Raw genomic sequence first — 17,588 nt, forward strand, 5'->3', positions numbered from 1 at the left:
CCAACGGTTCGGATCCCACATACAGACCGGTTCCCGCTCACTGGCTGAGCGAGGTGCGGGAGCAGCACTGAGGGTTGCGATCCTGTTGCCGGTCCCCGGTCCGGTACGGGGGCAACACTGAGGGTTGCGATCCGTTGCCGGACACGGAAAAAGACAAAAGACAAAAAAAAAAACCAGGTACCAGCCTGACAAGTCACTTCGCAGCCGGGCGCTAAGCCAGTTGAGATGGCAGAAAAAATCACATTAAGCAAAATGCCAGACGTGGGCTCCCCACTGTACGTTTTCTTCCCAGAACATTTCTTCAGTCCTTGGCCCTGATGTTCCCGCTTGACTGTTGTGGAATCTGACAGATGATGGTGCCCGACTTGTCACAAAAGGCCCTGCTTAGAGGCCACGGCCCAGAGTCTCCGAGTGGTTTTTTCCCAAAATCTTGTAACTGTGCTCGGTGTCTAGCAGTCTTCGAGGGAAGAGCCTCTGGGAAAGTTGGGGCATCCTGTGCACCCCACACCTTATCTGGCCCTAGGACCCGCAGGCTGGTCCTGCCAGCCCAGCCACAACCCTGGTTCCTCCTGGTCTAGGATGCGTTATCACACAGTGTTGACCCCAGCCTACTCAGAGGCCATGGACAGGACTCCCTTGGGTGACCACTACAGCAGCTGTGACCGGCCTCTGCAGCCACTAGAGCAGGCACCAGCCCCTGCGGCCCACGCCCACCCCTCACCACCCCTGCAGACGTGCACCCACACCTGCCGTCCTCCTCCACCCAGGCTGGAGACTTTTCTGAATGTGTTGGGGGAGCCATTGCTGGGTGGGCAGGCTTGCTCCGTAGCAGGGCCACCCGATAAAATGTAGTAGCAGTCGTACAAGTAATTTACAATTTTCTAGACCCATAGCTTACAAAGCTGACAGAAACTGGCAAAATTAATTTTAATAATTCATTTAGTCCAGAATACCTAACATGATTCCAACATATAATTAACACAACATTCTTCACGAGAGAGTTTATGTTCTTTTCATTTGCATTGTGAGTCTTTGAAATGAGCTGTGCATTTTACAGGCTGCAGGTCTCACTTCAGATGAGCCACATTTCAAGTGCTCAGTATCCACGTGTGGCCAATGGCCCTCATGGGACAGTGCAGCTCTGTAGCCCTCCCCAGCAGACAGGAGGCCGGGAACCAGGCTGAGTCCTGAGGGACTGGCCAGAGCAGGGCTCGGAATGCTTGCTGAACAGGTGCCTGGGAGAGTGGACACTAGAATAAATGTCCTCGAATGAGGGGGAGGAGCACGACTTAGAAAAGAAGAGTAGGGAGCTTCTTAGTCGGTTCTGTGCAGAATTCCTGAGACTGCGTGACTCCCAGTAATCGGAAATGTATTGCCTCACAGTTCTGGAGGCTGCAAAGTCCAATATCAAGGTGCCGGCCCTGGCGAGGGCCTTCTTGCTGCATCATGACGGGGCTGAAGGCCAGGGGGCAAGAGGGGGCGGGAGGGGGCTGAACTCGCTCTTGTAGAACAGCACCGACCCCACCCAAGGGAGGAGCTGTCATGGCCTAATCACCTCTTAAAGGTTTCACCTCTTAATACCATTCCAATGGCACTTCAATTTGATCATAAGTTTTGAGGGGACAAACATCCAAACCATGGCAGGGGAAAGGAGAAAGGGATCATCAGTGAATAACACACCCTGGGGCTCCTGCCCCATTGCCTGCTCCCCTCTCCCTGCACCTGCCCTGCTGCCTGCCCCCCTCTCCCTGCACCTGCCCTGCTGCCTGCCCCCCTCTCCCTGCACCTGCCCTGCTGCCTGCCCCCCTCTCCCTGCACCTGCCCTGCTGCCTGCCCCCCTCTCCCTGCACCTGCCCTGCTGCCTGCCCCCCTCTCCCTGCACCTGCCCTGCTGCCTGCCCCCCTCTCCCTGCACCTGCCCTGCTGCCTGCCCCCCTCTCCCTGCACCTGCCCTGCTGCCTGCCCCCCTCTCCCTGCACCTGCCCTGCTGCCTGCCCCCCTCTCCCTGCACCTGCCCTGCTGCCTGCCCCCCTCTCCCTGCACCTAGCCCTGGCGAGGGCCTTCTTGCTGCATCATGACAGGGCTGAAGGCCAGGGGGCAAGAGGGGGCAGGAGGGGGCTGAACTCGCTCTTGTAGAACAGCACCGACCCCACCCAAGGGAGGAGCTCTCATGGCCTAATCACCTCTTAAAAGGTTTCACCTCTTAATACCATTCCAATGGCACTTCAATTTGATCATAAGTTTTGAGGGGACAAACATCCAAACCATGGCAGGGGAAAGGAGAAAGGGATCATCAGTGAATAACACACCCTGGGGCTCCTGCCCCATTGCCTGCTCCCCTCTCCCTGCACCTGCCCCGCTGCCTGCTCCCCTCTCCCTGCACCTGCCCCGTGGTCTGCTCCCCTCTCCCTGCACCTGCCCCGACGCCTGCTCCCCTCTCCCTGCACCTGCCCTGTGGCCTGCTCCCCTCTCCCTGCACCTGCCCTGCTGCCTGCTCCCCACCCAAGAGCTTCTCTTTCCTTCTCCACTTCTCCCAGGTCTATCCCTGTCCTCCCCGCCATGCAGAATTGTGCTTCCTCTCTTGGTTCTTCAACAACGTGCTGTCCCATGACAAGCACTACTTGGTCACCTGGTACATATCCTGGAGCCCATGCTGCAAGTGTGCAGAACAGGTGGCCGACTTCCTGGCCAGGCACAGAAACGTGACGCTGACCATCTTCACCGCCCGCCTCTACTACTTTTGGGAATCAGAATACAGGCAGGGGCTTCGCAGGCTGTGCTGGGAAGGGGCCCAGGTGAACGTCATGTCCTTCCAAGGTGAGAAGTGGGGGCGGGCTTCTGGGCTTTGGGAGGGGCCAGGGTGAGGGAGGGCAGGTGTGCGATGCCCGCAGGATGAGGGCCCCAGGGCAGCCGCACAGGATGGAGCCAGCCCTGATTCCAACTGGCCGCCAGAAGACAGGCCCCAGGGAGGGCAGCCCGGAGGTCAGGGAGAAGGGCCCGCTCAGCCCTGGCTGCTTCCTGCCTCTTCTATTTCAGAATTTCAAAGCTGCTGGGAAGAGTTTGTGTACAACCAGGGAATGCCCTTCAAGCCTTGGAAGAAACTGACGACAAATTTTCACTTCCTGAACTCCATGCTGGGGGACATTCTCAGGTGAGGGGCTTCCTGGGGCTCCTCGCCTCCCCCTGTCACCTCGGCTCGACCCCTCAGGCCTTCCCTCCACTCTGACCAGCTCCCCTCCCTGCCTGGCCTCCTGCCTGGCCGGCCCTGGGCTGCTCCCCCCTCACCGTCTCCTCCCTGCTTCCCTGGGCCCCTCCTGGAAAAGACCCCTTTCTCCCTGCGGAGCCACCTCCATGCAGCCCAACGTCTCCTTCCCCCCAGCCTCAGAGCCCCCCTAACCTGGCTCCTGCCATCACGACAGAGCAACCGAATCTTGTGTTACACTGAACACAAACGGGCACAAAAACACATAAGCATGAAAATCAGAAGCTTTGAGAAATACCCTGCGAGGCAGCCTTGACTTATCAGAGAAGGCACCTCCTCCGTGAAGGTGACCCGTAGCTGCCAGGGCTGCCTTAATAAGCGCCCGAGACCAGGCACCAGTCACCAGCGAGTGACTTCTCCCGGTTCTGGAGGCTGGATGTCCACGATCAGGGACTCAGCAGGTCGCTTCTCCTGAGGCCCCTCTTCCTGGCTTGCAGAGGGCCGCCCTCTCTCTGTGTCCTCACATGGTCTCTCCTCTGTACGCACACGTCCCCCGTGTCTCTCTGTGTCCTGATTGCCTCTTGTTGTAAGACACCGGTCAGGTCTGGTCAGGACACACCATCGGCCTCACTTTAACTTGTCACCCTTTAAAGTGTGTGTCTCCAAGTGCTCTCATCCCCTCAGGTACCGGGGTTAGGGCTTCCACACACGCATTGGGGGGACCCAATCCAGCCCGTGACAGTGACCGAGGGCCTTTGTGGCCGAGCCTGGGTGGGGAGGGCAGCAGTCTTTGTTCTGTGGGTTGACCTCCTGGGTGACCCCTCACCTGATGCTGCCACCCCTTCCATCCACCCCTGCTGTCCCTGGAGTCCCCAGCCCGTCACTCTCCTTCACCCCCAGCCCTCCCAGAGAAGCAGCTGGCGTGGGCTGCAGCCTGGGGAGGGTGCTGCAGGGGGAGCCGCAGGAACACGTCCAGTGGTTACGTTCATACTTAAGTAAGATTTTAGGAAATAACATGAGGCCGGAGACTGTGTGAGCTTTTCCAAAAAGCAGAATAGAACATAAGACGGGCCCCCAAGGCCCAAATGGGACAGAGAAAAGGCAGTGCGGGCCTCAAGGTGAAGCAGCAGCGAACCCCTGGGTCCTGGACCTCAGAAGCGAACCCCAAGGTGAAGGGAGTTGTGCACAAGCTCAGGGGAGGGTCCAGGCAGGGTGGCCCAGGATGCCAGCCGCTGCTCTTCCATGACTCAGGACAAGAGGAAGCAGGAGTTCAGCCTGATGGTGCAAGTCTGGGCAGGCAAACGTGGAAGGTGGAAGAGCAGAAGGAAGCACTGAGCGTGCAGCGCACTCAGAATCACTGTGGACATTCTCGGGCCTCACCCCCACCTGCCGCTCCTGCCTCAGCCAGGGCCTCTGGGGGGAATGAATGGGAGGCACCAGACACTGTCCCTCCCTGGCCCCATGATGCTGGGGCCCGGGCCGTGGTTCCTGAGGGCAGGATCTGGGGGATCCCTCTGGCTGCTTCAGCACGTCTGTCCTGATGCTCTCTCTGTTTGGAATTTCCTGCGAGGAGCAAAGCATGGAGGGCAGAGATCTGGACGGTGCACTCCTTGATTGTCTCGGTCATCAACATGGGCCAAAGGGGACAGGCCGGACTGTGTCCTCCTCCTGGAGAAAAAGAACTCAGCAGACCCAGTCTTAGAGACCCACGGATCCTCCAGGACGCGTCCTCCAAGCTGGGCACACTCCAGGCACAGCACCCTTCCCAGAAGGCTCACACCTTTTAGGTCTCTGCTCACAGACATTGGCTAGTTCCCGGCAGCAGGAACGCTTCTGTAGGAAAGGCCAGCAAAGGTTCCACCTTCCTGCTTCTCAGGTTAGGACAAACATCCCAGTGAGCAGATCTGATCTCTCCCTGAAATGGCTCGGCTTATTCTGGAGTCTTCCATGGGCTGTGCTCCCAGGACATTAAGACAGATGGAAGTGGAGGAGACGTCATTTCTATTGGAGTGAGCAAGACTGAAGCCATGTTGGGACCTAAAGCTGCCTGGGCTGCAGAGGGGGGAGGATTTTTAAAAGGACAGTTTTTTACTCTCCACTCTGTTCCCATCCCCTGACTTTCTTATCTCGCTCACGAAGTAGGAAAATAAGGCTGAGAAGCTAATTACTTCTTTGCAAAGCTAACAGTTCTTTCTTTGAGACTTGTGGAGTTTTGACAAATGATCAAGGCCAAATGGCTGAAGCTGACCTTGGGCACTAGCCAAGTGCACTGGCGCAAACCAAAATCTTGCAGGGTCCTGAGATAACAGCGAAGATGAGAACAGAAACCAGAGAGGCCTTGGCAAGACCTTGTACCAGACCCATAGAAACGGACCCCTCGTAGCTCACATCTGCTCTCCTGCTTTTCACCTCCCACATTCCATTCCCTCAACGCTTCCTTTAAAAACCCCTCAGTAAATGTAAACCTTTGAGATGGGATAGCCTGCCATCTCCTTCAGCTGAATACATCTGCTTTTCTAACACCAACCATTTGACTTCTGAGTTTTTTCTTTCCATTTCAAGGGGGTGGGCAGCCAGACCTGACTCCAGTGACATTTCCATGGATCCTCTAAACTTCTGCCCGAGCTCCTGTTACCCCAGGGGCCATCCTAGGGCCTGGGGGACAGGATGTATGTGAAGTGGGGAGTGGAGAGGGACAAGCTGGGAAAGGTTCATTTGGGGTTCATCTTTGAAATCTGGACTCTGAGGTGACCGAGTGCTGCTCGAAGTTCTCCCTTAGGATTCAACTTTCACAACATACCCCGTGTTTTCTTTATCGGATGGTGCTTGGTGGATACATGCCAAAGCAAGCAGATAGCTTCCCAGAAGTAGGCAAACCTGAAGTCCTCCTGGAATCCCTGACCTGGAAGGCCCTTTGCTGACAGCAAGCCCCACAACCTGTGTCACCTCTCCTCGGCTTTCCAGGGAACAATGAGGAACCTGGAAGGAGCTGGGCATGGGGAAGGGAAACAGGCCATCCAGCTCTGCCATTTGTTTGCTGTGTAACCTTGAGAGAGTATCTTAGCCTCTCTGTGCTTGGGACCTCCTCTGAGATGTCAGGATCATGATCCTCCCCTCTCAGAGCTATTGAGGGACTGGGGAAGAGGTTAGGGCCCAGGATCTGCTCAACACACCTGCCTTCTCCAGGGCTGGAGATGAAGTCCTGTGCACTGATGCCCAGCCCTCCCTTCGCATCCTGCCCAGAGTCCTGCCAGAAGGCTGAATGACAAATAAGGGCCAAGTAGGGGCGGTATGGAGAGGGCTCCAGCCTGCCCTGTCCAATGGGCAGGGGCACCTGTCTGCTCTCCCACCCCAGGTCTATACCCTCTCCCTGATGGCAATTACTTCCTCTTTCCTTTTGCAATTCCCTTGGGTCCTGCTGCACAGAGGGGCCTGCCTCCATCAGAGGCCCTGCTCTGCCAAGCCGGAAGGAGAGAAGATGGGCCAGAGGCAGAGGAAGCCAAACCCTGCAGGCCCTCCCACCCCAGGAAGAAGGTGGGGCCTCCACTCAGATGTCCCTGGGAGGTCTCCCAAAACAGGAAATGGAGCCTGAGTGCCCATGACAAAAAGGCAGAGCTGAGACAAGCCAGCCAAGGAGGCTGTGTCCAGACTCCACACATCAGGTATGTGGGAGGGACTGAGAGGAGAGAAGGTGAGTCGGAGCCCAGGGAAGTAAAATCAACCCCGGGCCCTCCCACCCTGGTGATGTGATCGGTGAGGTGATCAGGGGTGATCGCCCAACTGTGGCAGGGAGAGGATGTGGCCTCTGCTGCAGGAGGACAGTCACAGACAAAAGACTTACCCAAGGCTAAGAGTGGCCTTGCCTGAGAGAAGCGGAGCCAGGGCGCCCGTTTCAAAGGGAGAGCTTGGACAAGTCCACAAGGAGTTGCAGCCGGGCTGCAGGGACCAGGTACTCTGCCCACTGTTCCCACCCAGCCCCCTCTGTGCTCAGGCTCTGCCTCAGCAGAAGCCTCCTGCTTCTCTACATCCTGTGTTTCTAGGTCCCTGGACATGTTCTGTGGGCACAGCCACCCGTGGGTACAGCTGCTGGGTCTTCTGAAAGCTCTCTGTTCAAGCTCAGTTGCAGACTTCAGGTTGAAGGGTGATTGCAACGACTGGAGTCATCTCCAAAGATATGTTTATACATTTTATTTAAAAGACTTGTATAATTTTGCAAAGAATGTTCTAATTTTTGCTCTGTGGAGGAAAAACTCTATGCAGGACAAAAGATAACTTGTTTCCCATGAAGACACTACCAGTGTGAAACAGAAATTAAATTGGTCTTTAAATAATTCTTAAAAGTGGTTTCTCTCATACCTACACTTTTAACTATTCAAGGTCAAGATTCAACATTTGTGCTATTACGATATTGTGACCGTCTAAAATTTGAAATGTTTCAGCCTTGATTGGCTTGGTTTGCCCAGGACTGTGGGATTTCCCAGATGTGGGAACTTCTGGACTAAAACTGTGGAGATCCCAGGCAGATGGGGCAGAGTTGGTCATCCCACATGTGCTATGAATGGGTGTTTTTGTTTTAAGCCTCATGCTGAGGGCGGCTAGTTGCCCTGTTTGGGAGCTGCCACTTCAGGTGGAGTCGCTGGTCATTAATCCAAGGCCACAGTCCAGAGATGGCGTCCACCAGCTCTTCAGCAATCTTCCTCCAAATGCACCTGAAGTTTTACTAATTGGCATAAAGGGATGTCAGAAGTAGGTTTCCACTGATGAACTTAGTGGCTTTGTTAATTAACATAACAGATGTTAGAAATGGTTTTTTGTTGGTGGAATTAGTGTGTTTCATGAGATGGCTGGAAAGCTGGGGGAGAAGCTTCTGGCCTTGCAGTCACAGGATATGGAAATCAACTAGGCCCCGTGGTCAGTGCCCTGAGGAATAGCAACCTCAGCCTAATTCCTGTGTCCAGATATACATTGTGAGCGTCCATGGTCACCTGAGCCTCACTCAATGGTCAGCCAGGTCACATTTGCCTTGGGTAATATGTTCACACAAGGTGTTGTCGCAGTGTCCAGAAAGACAGAAAGCTGGGTTCCACTGAGCTTCCCACGCAGCTGTCAAGACTGTCTGGTATCCACTTAATCATAAATGTCCACAAGCCGTGGGGCTCTGGCCAAAGCGTGCCTTCAGTGGCCTTCCCTGTGGAGTGGAGGAAGGCTCCCAGTTCTGTCAACCTACTTCTATCTGTGCAAAACCAACAGCATTGGGCCGGCCCGGTGGCGCACTGCTACAGTGCGCCGCTTGGGAGCACGGCGGCACTCCTGCCGAGGGTTCGGATCCCACATACAGACCAGTTCCCGCTCACTGGCTGAGCGAGGAGCGGGGGCAACACCGAGGGTTGCAATCCGTTGCCGGACACGAAAAAAAAAAAAAAAAGACAAAACCAACAGCATTTATCAAAAAGAATGCAGTGGTTCTGCGTGCCCAACTGTGCCAGGTCACTTTGCAATATCGTATTAAATGAAACAAAGTAAGACACAAAATTGAACACCCTATATAGAGTGTGATCACAATTAGGGGGAGAAAAATCTATGTACATTCTCCAGCCAAAAGTCCTCTGTTGGTGACAACAGTTTTCCTGTTCACCCACCTCAGTGCTCATTGTGCAGACAAGATGGTTACACACGCTCCTAAGCAAAGAGCACAGAGTTAGAGGAAACACCAGTTCCCATCCACCATTCTCCAAAGAGAAGGTTCCTGGCATTGGACATGTTGGGGTCGAGAGGCCTCTGGGATCCCCAGGAGGGACTGTCCAGCTGGAGGTTGGGAGGAAGGGTCTGAGGCTCGGGACAAAAGTGTATGAGCGGCACAGAGCAGAGGCTCTGAGCCCAGGAGAGTGTGTCATTGTCCAAGGGGAGGGTGCACCCACAGTTCCTCGGGAGGGGCTCCCCACCCACCCTGGCAGGACAGTGCCAAGGGCCGGGATCCACCTGGTGGGAGGGTGGCAGGCAGCATGCAAGGTGGGAGACAGAGCTCACCCTCTTCCTGCTGCCAGCAAGGAAAGAGGAGACCCTCCCTCACCTTCCCCCAGGGGCCCAAGTGAACCCACGGAGTTGGGTAACTCCAGATGATTCTCTCTGTTTCTTTGATTTTCTCCTTCCTGCTGCACAGAAACACAATGAGGTGGCTGAAGGAAGATGTATTCAGCAAACAGTTTAACAACCAGCACCGGGTCAAAAAGCCCTACTACCGGAGGAAGACCTACTTGTGCTACCAGCTGAAGCTGCTCAATGGCCCCACACTCGACAAAGGCTGCTTTCAAAACAAGGTGCCAGACTTGCTCTACTGGCACAGGGCAGTTACCCCCTCCAACGTGCAGGGAAAACACATGTAATGCAAGCCTAGCAGTTCCTCAACTGCCACTTAATCCCTCTGTGATTTCCTGAGCTCCCTGCCTGGCAGTGGCTTAGCTGGCTCTGAGCAGCCCAGCTTCCCTGGGACTGTCCACATTCTGTCCCATCCCTGGACCTCCACAGAAGCCATTCCTCCATAGAACGCTCTCTCTGCCCCTCTTTGAGAAGTTCACGTTCACTCATCCTCCCCATCTCAGCTCAGTCACTGCAGTGCAGAAAAACAAGATGCTATTCCTAGTTCTGAGCTCCTAACTCCACCTACGCAATCTGCACCTGCCTTCTGCCCTGCCGTCTCCCACCCTGCCCCATCCCTCTGCCTTCCCACCCCGGACTGTGCCTTAGGATCCCCAGGCTGGAACACCTTTCAGACAACTCCTGGACAAGTTCCAGAGGCGAGGTCCACAGGGCAGCCACGACTGTGCGTGGAGGTGGTGTCCGTTTGCCACTGTCTCCTTCCCTGGGCACTGGGATTCCTGGGGGCTTTGGGAATGTTGAGTTAGTGCACGAGTGAGTGAGTGAAGGGCTACATGAAGGAAGGAAGGCAGGAAAGAGATTCTTTCCCTGTGCGAGGCGAGGCGAGGCTCACACTAGAAAGTTTACAGGATGGTGCCCCTCACTCCAACCCTGCCCTCAGTCACATGACCTCTGGCCTTTGCCTTCTAACCCTTCCTTCTCTGTCTGGAACCCTCTCCAGAAACGTCGCCATGCAGAAATTCGCTTTATTGACAAGATCCGGTCAATGAGGCTGGACCCAGCCGAGAGCTACGAAATCACCTGCTATCTCACGTGGAGCCCCTGCCCCTCCTGTGCCCGGGAACTGGTTGAGTTCATAAACCACCACCATCACGATCACCCCCGCTTGAGACTGCGGATCTTCACCTCCCGCCTGTACTGCCACTGGCGCAAGAAGCATCAGGAGGGGCTGCAACTTCTGTGTAAATCCAACGTCCCAGTGGATGTCATGAAACTCCCAGGTAGGAAGGAGAGACCAGAGCTCTCAGTAGACAGGGAAGGGTTTGCAGTTCCAGGAGGGCAAAACCTAGGGTAGGGGGGACAGAGGTTGGGGACTGAGCAGGAAGGAAGAATGGTGGCCCAGTGATGCCCAAGATTTGATATGAGGACACTTCAAAAAGTTTGTGAAAAAAAGAGAATTGAAAGATTATACGAATCTTTCCACGAGCTTTTTGAAGTACCGTGTATGTCCTGGAAGGAAGGATTCTCGGGAGAGAGTAGTGCTGGGGGGTGGGGGGAGCCTGGCCCTGCGGCGCCTGCCCTGGGGCCTGACTGGTTCCCCCTCTTCCATCTCAGAGTTTACTGACTGCTGGAGAAACTTTGTGGATGAGGAAAGGCCCTTTGAGGAATGGGAGAATCTGGAGCAATACAGCAACAGCATAAGCCAACGGCTCGAGAGGATCCTGAGAGTGAGAAGCTGTCCCTGCAGCAGCCCCGGCCCGCCCCACGCCTGCCCCACGCCTGTCCCATGCCTGCCCGCCCAGCCGCTGACCTGCCGCCCCTCCTCTCCTCCCGCTCTCCCCGTGCTCCCCCACACCTTGCTCTCTTCTCGCAACACCCTTTCTCACTTTCCTCTGCTGCCAGGGGCTCCCAGCTCCTCCTTTCTCTCCCTTTTTGTAGAGCCGCCCCTCCTCTCCTCCCGCTCTCCCCGTGCTCCCCCACACCTTGCTCTCTTCTCGCAACACTCTTTCTCACTTTCCTCTGCTGCCAGGGGCTCCCAGCTCCTCCTTTCTCTCCCTTTTTGTAGATGCTCTCACCTCCGTTCCTGTCAAGGCCTCCCTGGGCCTCCTGGGCCTCTCCTCTCTCTCCCCGGGTTCTCATCACCACCTCTCCCTCCCTTCCTCCTGCAGCTTCTCACCAGTTGAGTTTCCTAATTGCCTTTTCTTTCTCAACAGTCCTGGAATGTCAATGTTTTAACGGATGACTTCAGAAATTTGCAACTTGGATCCCCATCACCCTCCTCATCAGCGAGTGACTCAAGATGACTGTCCCTGGAGCATCTCATTGCCTCATAAATTGCTGGCCCTTATGAACACGAAGCAGGCTCCACATACTTGTCCCTCACCCCAAACCTGGCTCTGACCCAAGTCCAGAAGACCCTTCTTTCTCCTTCATTCATTTCTGTTTTCTTTTGTTTTATAAGTGGGCAAATAATTTTATAATTGTAAAAATAATTTCAAAGTCTGTAAAACCTGAGCACTATGGTTTGAATGTGTCCCCTCCAAAATTCAGATGTTGCCAGTATATTAAGATGTTGCGGCGTTAAGATGTTGCGGCGTTAAGATGTTGCGGTGTTAAGAGGTGGGGCTTTAAGAGGTGACTGGGCCATGAGGACTCCTCCCTTGTGAATGGGATTGAGACCCTTATAAGAGAGGCTTCACACAGCATTTGGCCAGCTTGCTCTTCCACCTGCCACCATATGAGAACACAGCATTTCTCCCCTCTGGGAGAACATGGTGCCATCCTGGAAGCAGAGAGCATCTCTCACCAGACAACCAAACCTGCTGGTGATTTTGGACTTCCCATTTTCCAGAACTGTGAGAAATAAATTTCTATTGTTTATAAATCTCCCAGTGTGGTGTTTTGCTACAGTAGCACAAATGGAGTAAGACATTGGGTTACTTTCTAAGAGGGGAATCAGGTCTTTCTCTCATAAAAATTAGCATAAAGGATTTTATTCTACATCTCCAAGAAGAAAATGTACTGGAAAATTTCTTGTTGAATCTAAAATAGTTTAATTATTTTGTGGTCTAAGTATCCTCTGCCCCTTCTCAGTATCTAATATATGTCTAAATAAATAAGGTAAAACTCTATTGAGCAGAGGTGCCCCATAAAATTGATTGGAAAGAAACAAAAAACTTGGAACTGTGCTACTCAGTGTTCTTAGTTGAAGCAACAAACACCAATTTTGGCTAATTAAATAAGAGAAAAAAAGATGTTGGGTAGCACACTGAATCTCTAAGAAAGATGGAGGACTAAATTCAGAGGCTTCAAAGCCAGGAAGGATCCCCCAAACTATGCTGCAAAGCTGATCTGGTGAAGACAGCACTGCTCTACCCACATCAACCACAGCTGGATGCTGGATACCAGCACAGAACCTCTGCCTTGGCCACCTCTACGGCCAACGCCCTGATAAAAACAAAGGAAAGGAAAGTGAGGAGGAAACAAGTTACAACAGATAATGAATAGCATAAGATGAAGCAAGAAAATCAAGTGTATTACTCTAAATGCAAACAGAATAAATTTTTCCATGCTACTTACAAGAAACTCTCTTAAAAAAAAAAGAAACAAACAAAATAAGTTGAAAATAAAGGAATGAACAGAGAGATATCAGGTAAATTAAAATTTAAAAAGAAAGCAAGAGAGGCAATAGTTTACAAGGTGAAGTTTAAGGCATCCAACAGGTTAAAGAGGGACTTAATGTAATGATAAGGGAAAAATTGAAGAATAAGATGTAACAATCACAAACTTGTATGTACCAAACAACATAGCAACCAAATACATGAAGGCAAATCTATTAGAACCCCCAAGTTGGTTGGAGCCTGGGGTATCTAACCAAACAGTATTGAATAGCCCACTGTTTGTAGCCCAGGGGATGCATGATGATTGGCCTAAGTCTGTCATGCAATCCTTTCCCTCTGTCAGATACTTTTTAGCCACTCTTGAAACTAAGAGTGGCCATGTGACCCAATTATAACCAATCAATGTAAGAAAATGTCTTCTAGGAAAGTGTTCTGATTTTTTTTTTTTAAAAAAGACATTTTAAGAAAGAGGGTTGAATTGCATTGTCCCATCCTTTGTTTTTCCTGCCCATGAATAGGATAGAGCATATGATGTCTGGAACTGTGGCTGTTATCTTGCAATGATGAGCACATGTACAAAAAGCCAAGGTGGTGAGGATGATGAGCAAAACACCAGAAAAAACATGAGTCTTTGATGAAATTGTTAAGTCACTATTAGTCAGGTATCCTGCTGTTTACAGCCAAATGTGTTCTAACTGATATAATTTTAAATCCAAGTCTACAAGACATGGGAAAAGCTATACTCTGAAAAAAATGAATAGGCTAAATGTTTTTATTATAAAACAGAAAGATAAATATAGTACTTTATTAATTATTTTAAGAAATTAGGAAAGCAATGAAAGAAACCAGAAGTGGAAGATTAATAAAGATCAAAGTTGAAATTAATTAGAAATTTTTAAATGTTAGAAGGACAAATAAATAACAAGATGTGTTCCTTGAAAAGACCAAGAAAGGAGATAAATCCAGAAAGAACCTGATTAAAAAAAAAAAAAAAAAAAAAAAAAAAAACCAGCAAAAATACATACAAGGCGTAAGAAAAGAAATACAACCCTGATATAGGAAAGACTGGACAAATTATAAGAGAATATTGCACACAAATTTAAGGAAAGAATTTTAAAAACTTTGAGGAAATGAATAATTTTCTAGCAAAATATAAATTACCAAAATTGACCAAAAAGAAATAGAAAACTTAGGGGCCGGCCCGGTGGCGCACTGCTATAGTGCACCGCTTGGGAAGCGCAGCGGCGCTCCCGCTGAGGGTTCGGATCCCACATACAGACGGGTTCCCGCTCACTGGCTGAGCGAGGCGCGGGAGCAACACCGAGGGCTGCGATCCCGTTGCCGGTCCCGGTCCGGTACGGGGGCGACACTGAGGGTTGTGATCCGTTGCCGGACACGGAAAAAGACAAAAAGAAAAAAAAAAAAGAAATAGAAGACTTGTATAGATCTATTATCATGGAGTAAATTAGGAAGATAATTAAAGATCTATCACTAAAAACAAATGTAAGTGTACCAGGGCCAAGCGTATTCACAATCTTTCTATCAAATCCTTGACAAATATATAATCTCAATGTCAATGAAAGATTACAAGCTATAGAAAAATATGAAAAATTCCCCCAATTCATACTGTGAAGAGAAAGCCTTAATACAAAAACCTAATAAATATTGTACCGAAAAAAGAGAGAATACTAAATCTCATGAGTCATCTCATAAATATAGATACTAAAATTATAAATAAAATATTTACAAATAGATTCAACAGTGTATTCAGAGAATGATGTTTTCTGTCTTTGTCCATTTTGTGCTGCTGTAACAGAATGCCACAGACTGGGTAATTTATAATGAACAAAAATTTATCGGATCACAATTCTGGATGCCGACTGTCCAAGATCAAGGCACCAGCATCTGGTGAGGACCTTCTTGCCGCATCATCCCATGGCAGAAAAGCAGAGAGAGGGAGAGAGAAAAGGGGACCGAATTCACCCTTCTATAACGAACCCCTCCCACAATAATGGTATCCATCCATTTATGAGGGGGAAGCTTTCTTGGCCTAATCACCTCACATTAGGCCCCAACTCCCAACACTGTTGCATTGGGGATTAAGTCTCCAATACATGCGTTTTGTGGGACACGTTCAAACCATAGCATATTTATTCCAAAAATGCAAGTATTGCTCTATATTAGTAAACTGATCAACATAACCATTACACAACAGACTAAAGAAGAAAAACCATGTGATCATATTAATAGATGCTGAAAAGAACTTCATAAGAGTCAACCATCATTAAAATACTAAGTAAAATGGAAGTAAAAATAATACTGAAGTATAGGAAAATACTTTTATGAGAAAGACAGCAGTAAATATTATTATAAGTGGCAAAATATTAAGATCACTTCAACTAAATCAGGAGCATGACAGGGTTGGTGCCTATGACCATTTATTCAACATTGTCTTTAAGGTCTAATAAATATAACAAACAAAGATATTTCATAATTAGTGTAAATATTGGAAAAGAAGATATAAACTTTCTTCTGTTGTTGTTGACAATTTTATACTTTCCAAACCCAAGACACTAGATTTAAAAAAAATAAAACTCAGAGTAAATAAGAGGGCTGAATAAAAAATGAATAAATTAAACATTTTTCTCTATCCTACTGATAATCACCTAAAAATAGAAAAGGGAGAAATATTACACTTAAAATAGCCATAAAAATTATAATCTAATTAACACACAAAAACCAGTTGCATTTTACACACTAACAATAAATGATCCAAGAAGGAAACTAAGAAAAGAATGCCATTTACAAAATAATCAAAAATAATAAAATGCTTACAAATAAACTTAACCAAGGAAGCAAAAGACCTATACATGGAAAACTATAAAACACTGTTGAAAGAAATTGAAGAAGATGCAAACAAAAGGAAAGACATCTTCTATATATTAATACAGAGTTTGGTTTTTGTTTTTTGCTTTCACCTCTCTTTAATTTTTAATTATGGTTAAAAGAGAACCCCACATAGTGTATAATTTACCCTCTTAACTATTTTTAAGTGTACAGTTCAGTATTGTTAACTGTATTCACACTGTTGTGTAACAGATCTAGAACTTTTTCATCTTGCAAAACCAAACCTCTATATCCATTGAACTCCCAGGCCGTCCTAATGGGTGTGAGGTGATAACTCATTGTGGTTTTGATTTTGCATTTTACCAATAAGCATAGGAAAAGATGCTAAAATGCAAAATCAAAACCACAATGAGATTTCACCTCACACCCATTAGGATGGCCACTGTCAAAAAACCCCAAAAACCTAAAAGAAAATAACAAGTGTTGGTGAGGATGTGGAGAAATTAGAACCCTTCTGCCCTGCTGGTGAGAATGTGATATATGCATACAACGGAATATTACTGAACCTTTAAAAAGAAGGAAATTCTGTCACACACCACAAAATAGATGAGCCTCATGCAAAGTTAAATAAGCCTGTGGGGAAAATAGGATAATTTAGTCAGGCTCCCTGGACATTTCTTGTAAACAAGTTATTTGTGGGTGGAGTTGGTGTGCATGTGCACCCATGTATCTTTCTAGTTAATTGCTTTTGTGTGTTCTTGAGTTTGTGAAACAGGCTGGCAGCAGAGAGCTCAGGAGAGCTCATGTCTAACAATAGAGAATGTTAACTCTGCTGGCAGCTGCTCAGTTTCAGTTTGTCTTTGGACTTTGCCGGTAGCAGTAGAGTTTCTGAATTTCTCTTTGGACTGCCTAGGTATTAGATGTGTGTGTGCTGAATAAAGACTATTCCTTCTTCAACCAAGGCTCCAAGGACCTTTTTGTCGGTAACATCGCTCACAGACCTGCGTGTGAAGGGTTTGTGAACGGGCTCAAGGGCTCTGTGAACTTCAGACCCAGCCCTAGCTCTACAAAGCCAATCACACAAAAAGACAAATCTGCATAGTTTCACTTATATGAGATATTTACAGTAATTGAAATCAATGAAACAGAAAGTAGAATGATGGTTGCTGGGGGCTGGAGGAGAGAGAACCTGGGAGTTATCGTTCAATGGATATAGAGATTTGGTTTTGCAAGATGAAAAAGTTCTAGAGATCTGTTACACAACAGTGTGAATACAGTTAACAATACTGAACTATACACTTAAAAATAGTTAAGAGGGTAAATTATATACTGTGTGGGTTTTTTTTAACCACAATTAAAATTAAAAAGAGGTGAAAGCAAAAAACAAAAAACAAACTCTATATTAATATACAGAAGCATTAATAACTGAAAATAGCCAGGTTAAAAAAAGTATTAAAACATGAGAAGGAGCTAAACTTTCAGGTCTCAGGAGCAGATAAGTAGGTAGATAGTTGATAGATAAATAGAAAAATAGGTAGCAAAATAGATAGAGAGAAAAATAGGCAGACAGACAAATAGTTGAACGTTGGTGAAAGGGCGCACGGACCCGAGCTGATAAGACGACAGGACCCGAGCTGACAGTTCGCCAGAGAAGTTCCACTTTATTCAAGGACTGCGCGTATATTTATAGGGAGCTGCGTTCTGGGTTTGGATAGGGGGTGGACGGGGCGGTAGCTGATTGGACAGGGCTAGGCAGGAGGTGAGCCTTGACCTGTGACTGGCTGAGGTTTGGCGTGGGTGGGCTTGGGTGTTGGCACCGGCGGG

The 17,588-nt window shown here is 49.2% G+C and overlaps 2 protein-coding genes across 2 annotated transcripts in view; both read left to right on the forward strand.

The window, feature by feature from the left end:
• Positions 1-7,541, forward strand: part of LOC103600470 (DNA dC->dU-editing enzyme APOBEC-3F-like) — a gene marked incomplete at its 5' end in the record, with an annotated part of 8,197 nt that extends 656 nt beyond the window's left edge. The window contains 6 exon segments of the mRNA XM_008584749.1: positions 2,537-2,816; positions 3,036-3,101; positions 3,104-3,150; positions 6,628-6,863; positions 7,048-7,150; positions 7,242-7,541. Coding sequence (XP_008582971.1) covers positions 2,537-2,816; positions 3,036-3,101; positions 3,104-3,150; positions 6,628-6,863; positions 7,048-7,150; positions 7,242-7,346 — 837 coding nt within the window.
• Positions 7,542-7,619: 78 nt separating this feature from the next.
• APOBEC3H (apolipoprotein B mRNA editing enzyme, catalytic polypeptide-like 3H) lies at positions 7,620-12,005 on the forward strand. The gene is made up of 5 exons (XM_008584744.1): positions 7,620-7,947; positions 9,362-9,518; positions 10,298-10,577; positions 10,912-11,024; positions 11,511-12,005. Exons 1-5 carry the CDS (start codon positions 7,760-7,762, stop codon positions 11,598-11,600), a joined length of 828 nt encoding a protein of 275 aa, XP_008582966.1. The 5' UTR covers positions 7,620-7,759; the 3' UTR covers positions 11,601-12,005.
• The last annotated feature ends 5,583 nt before the right edge of the window (positions 12,006-17,588 follow it).

Source organism: Galeopterus variegatus, unplaced genomic scaffold (assembly GCF_000696425.1).
Source record: "Galeopterus variegatus unplaced genomic scaffold, G_variegatus-3.0.2 Scaffold3363, whole genome shotgun sequence".
In the NCBI taxonomy this organism is placed as follows: Eukaryota; Metazoa; Chordata; class Mammalia; order Dermoptera; family Cynocephalidae; genus Galeopterus; species Galeopterus variegatus.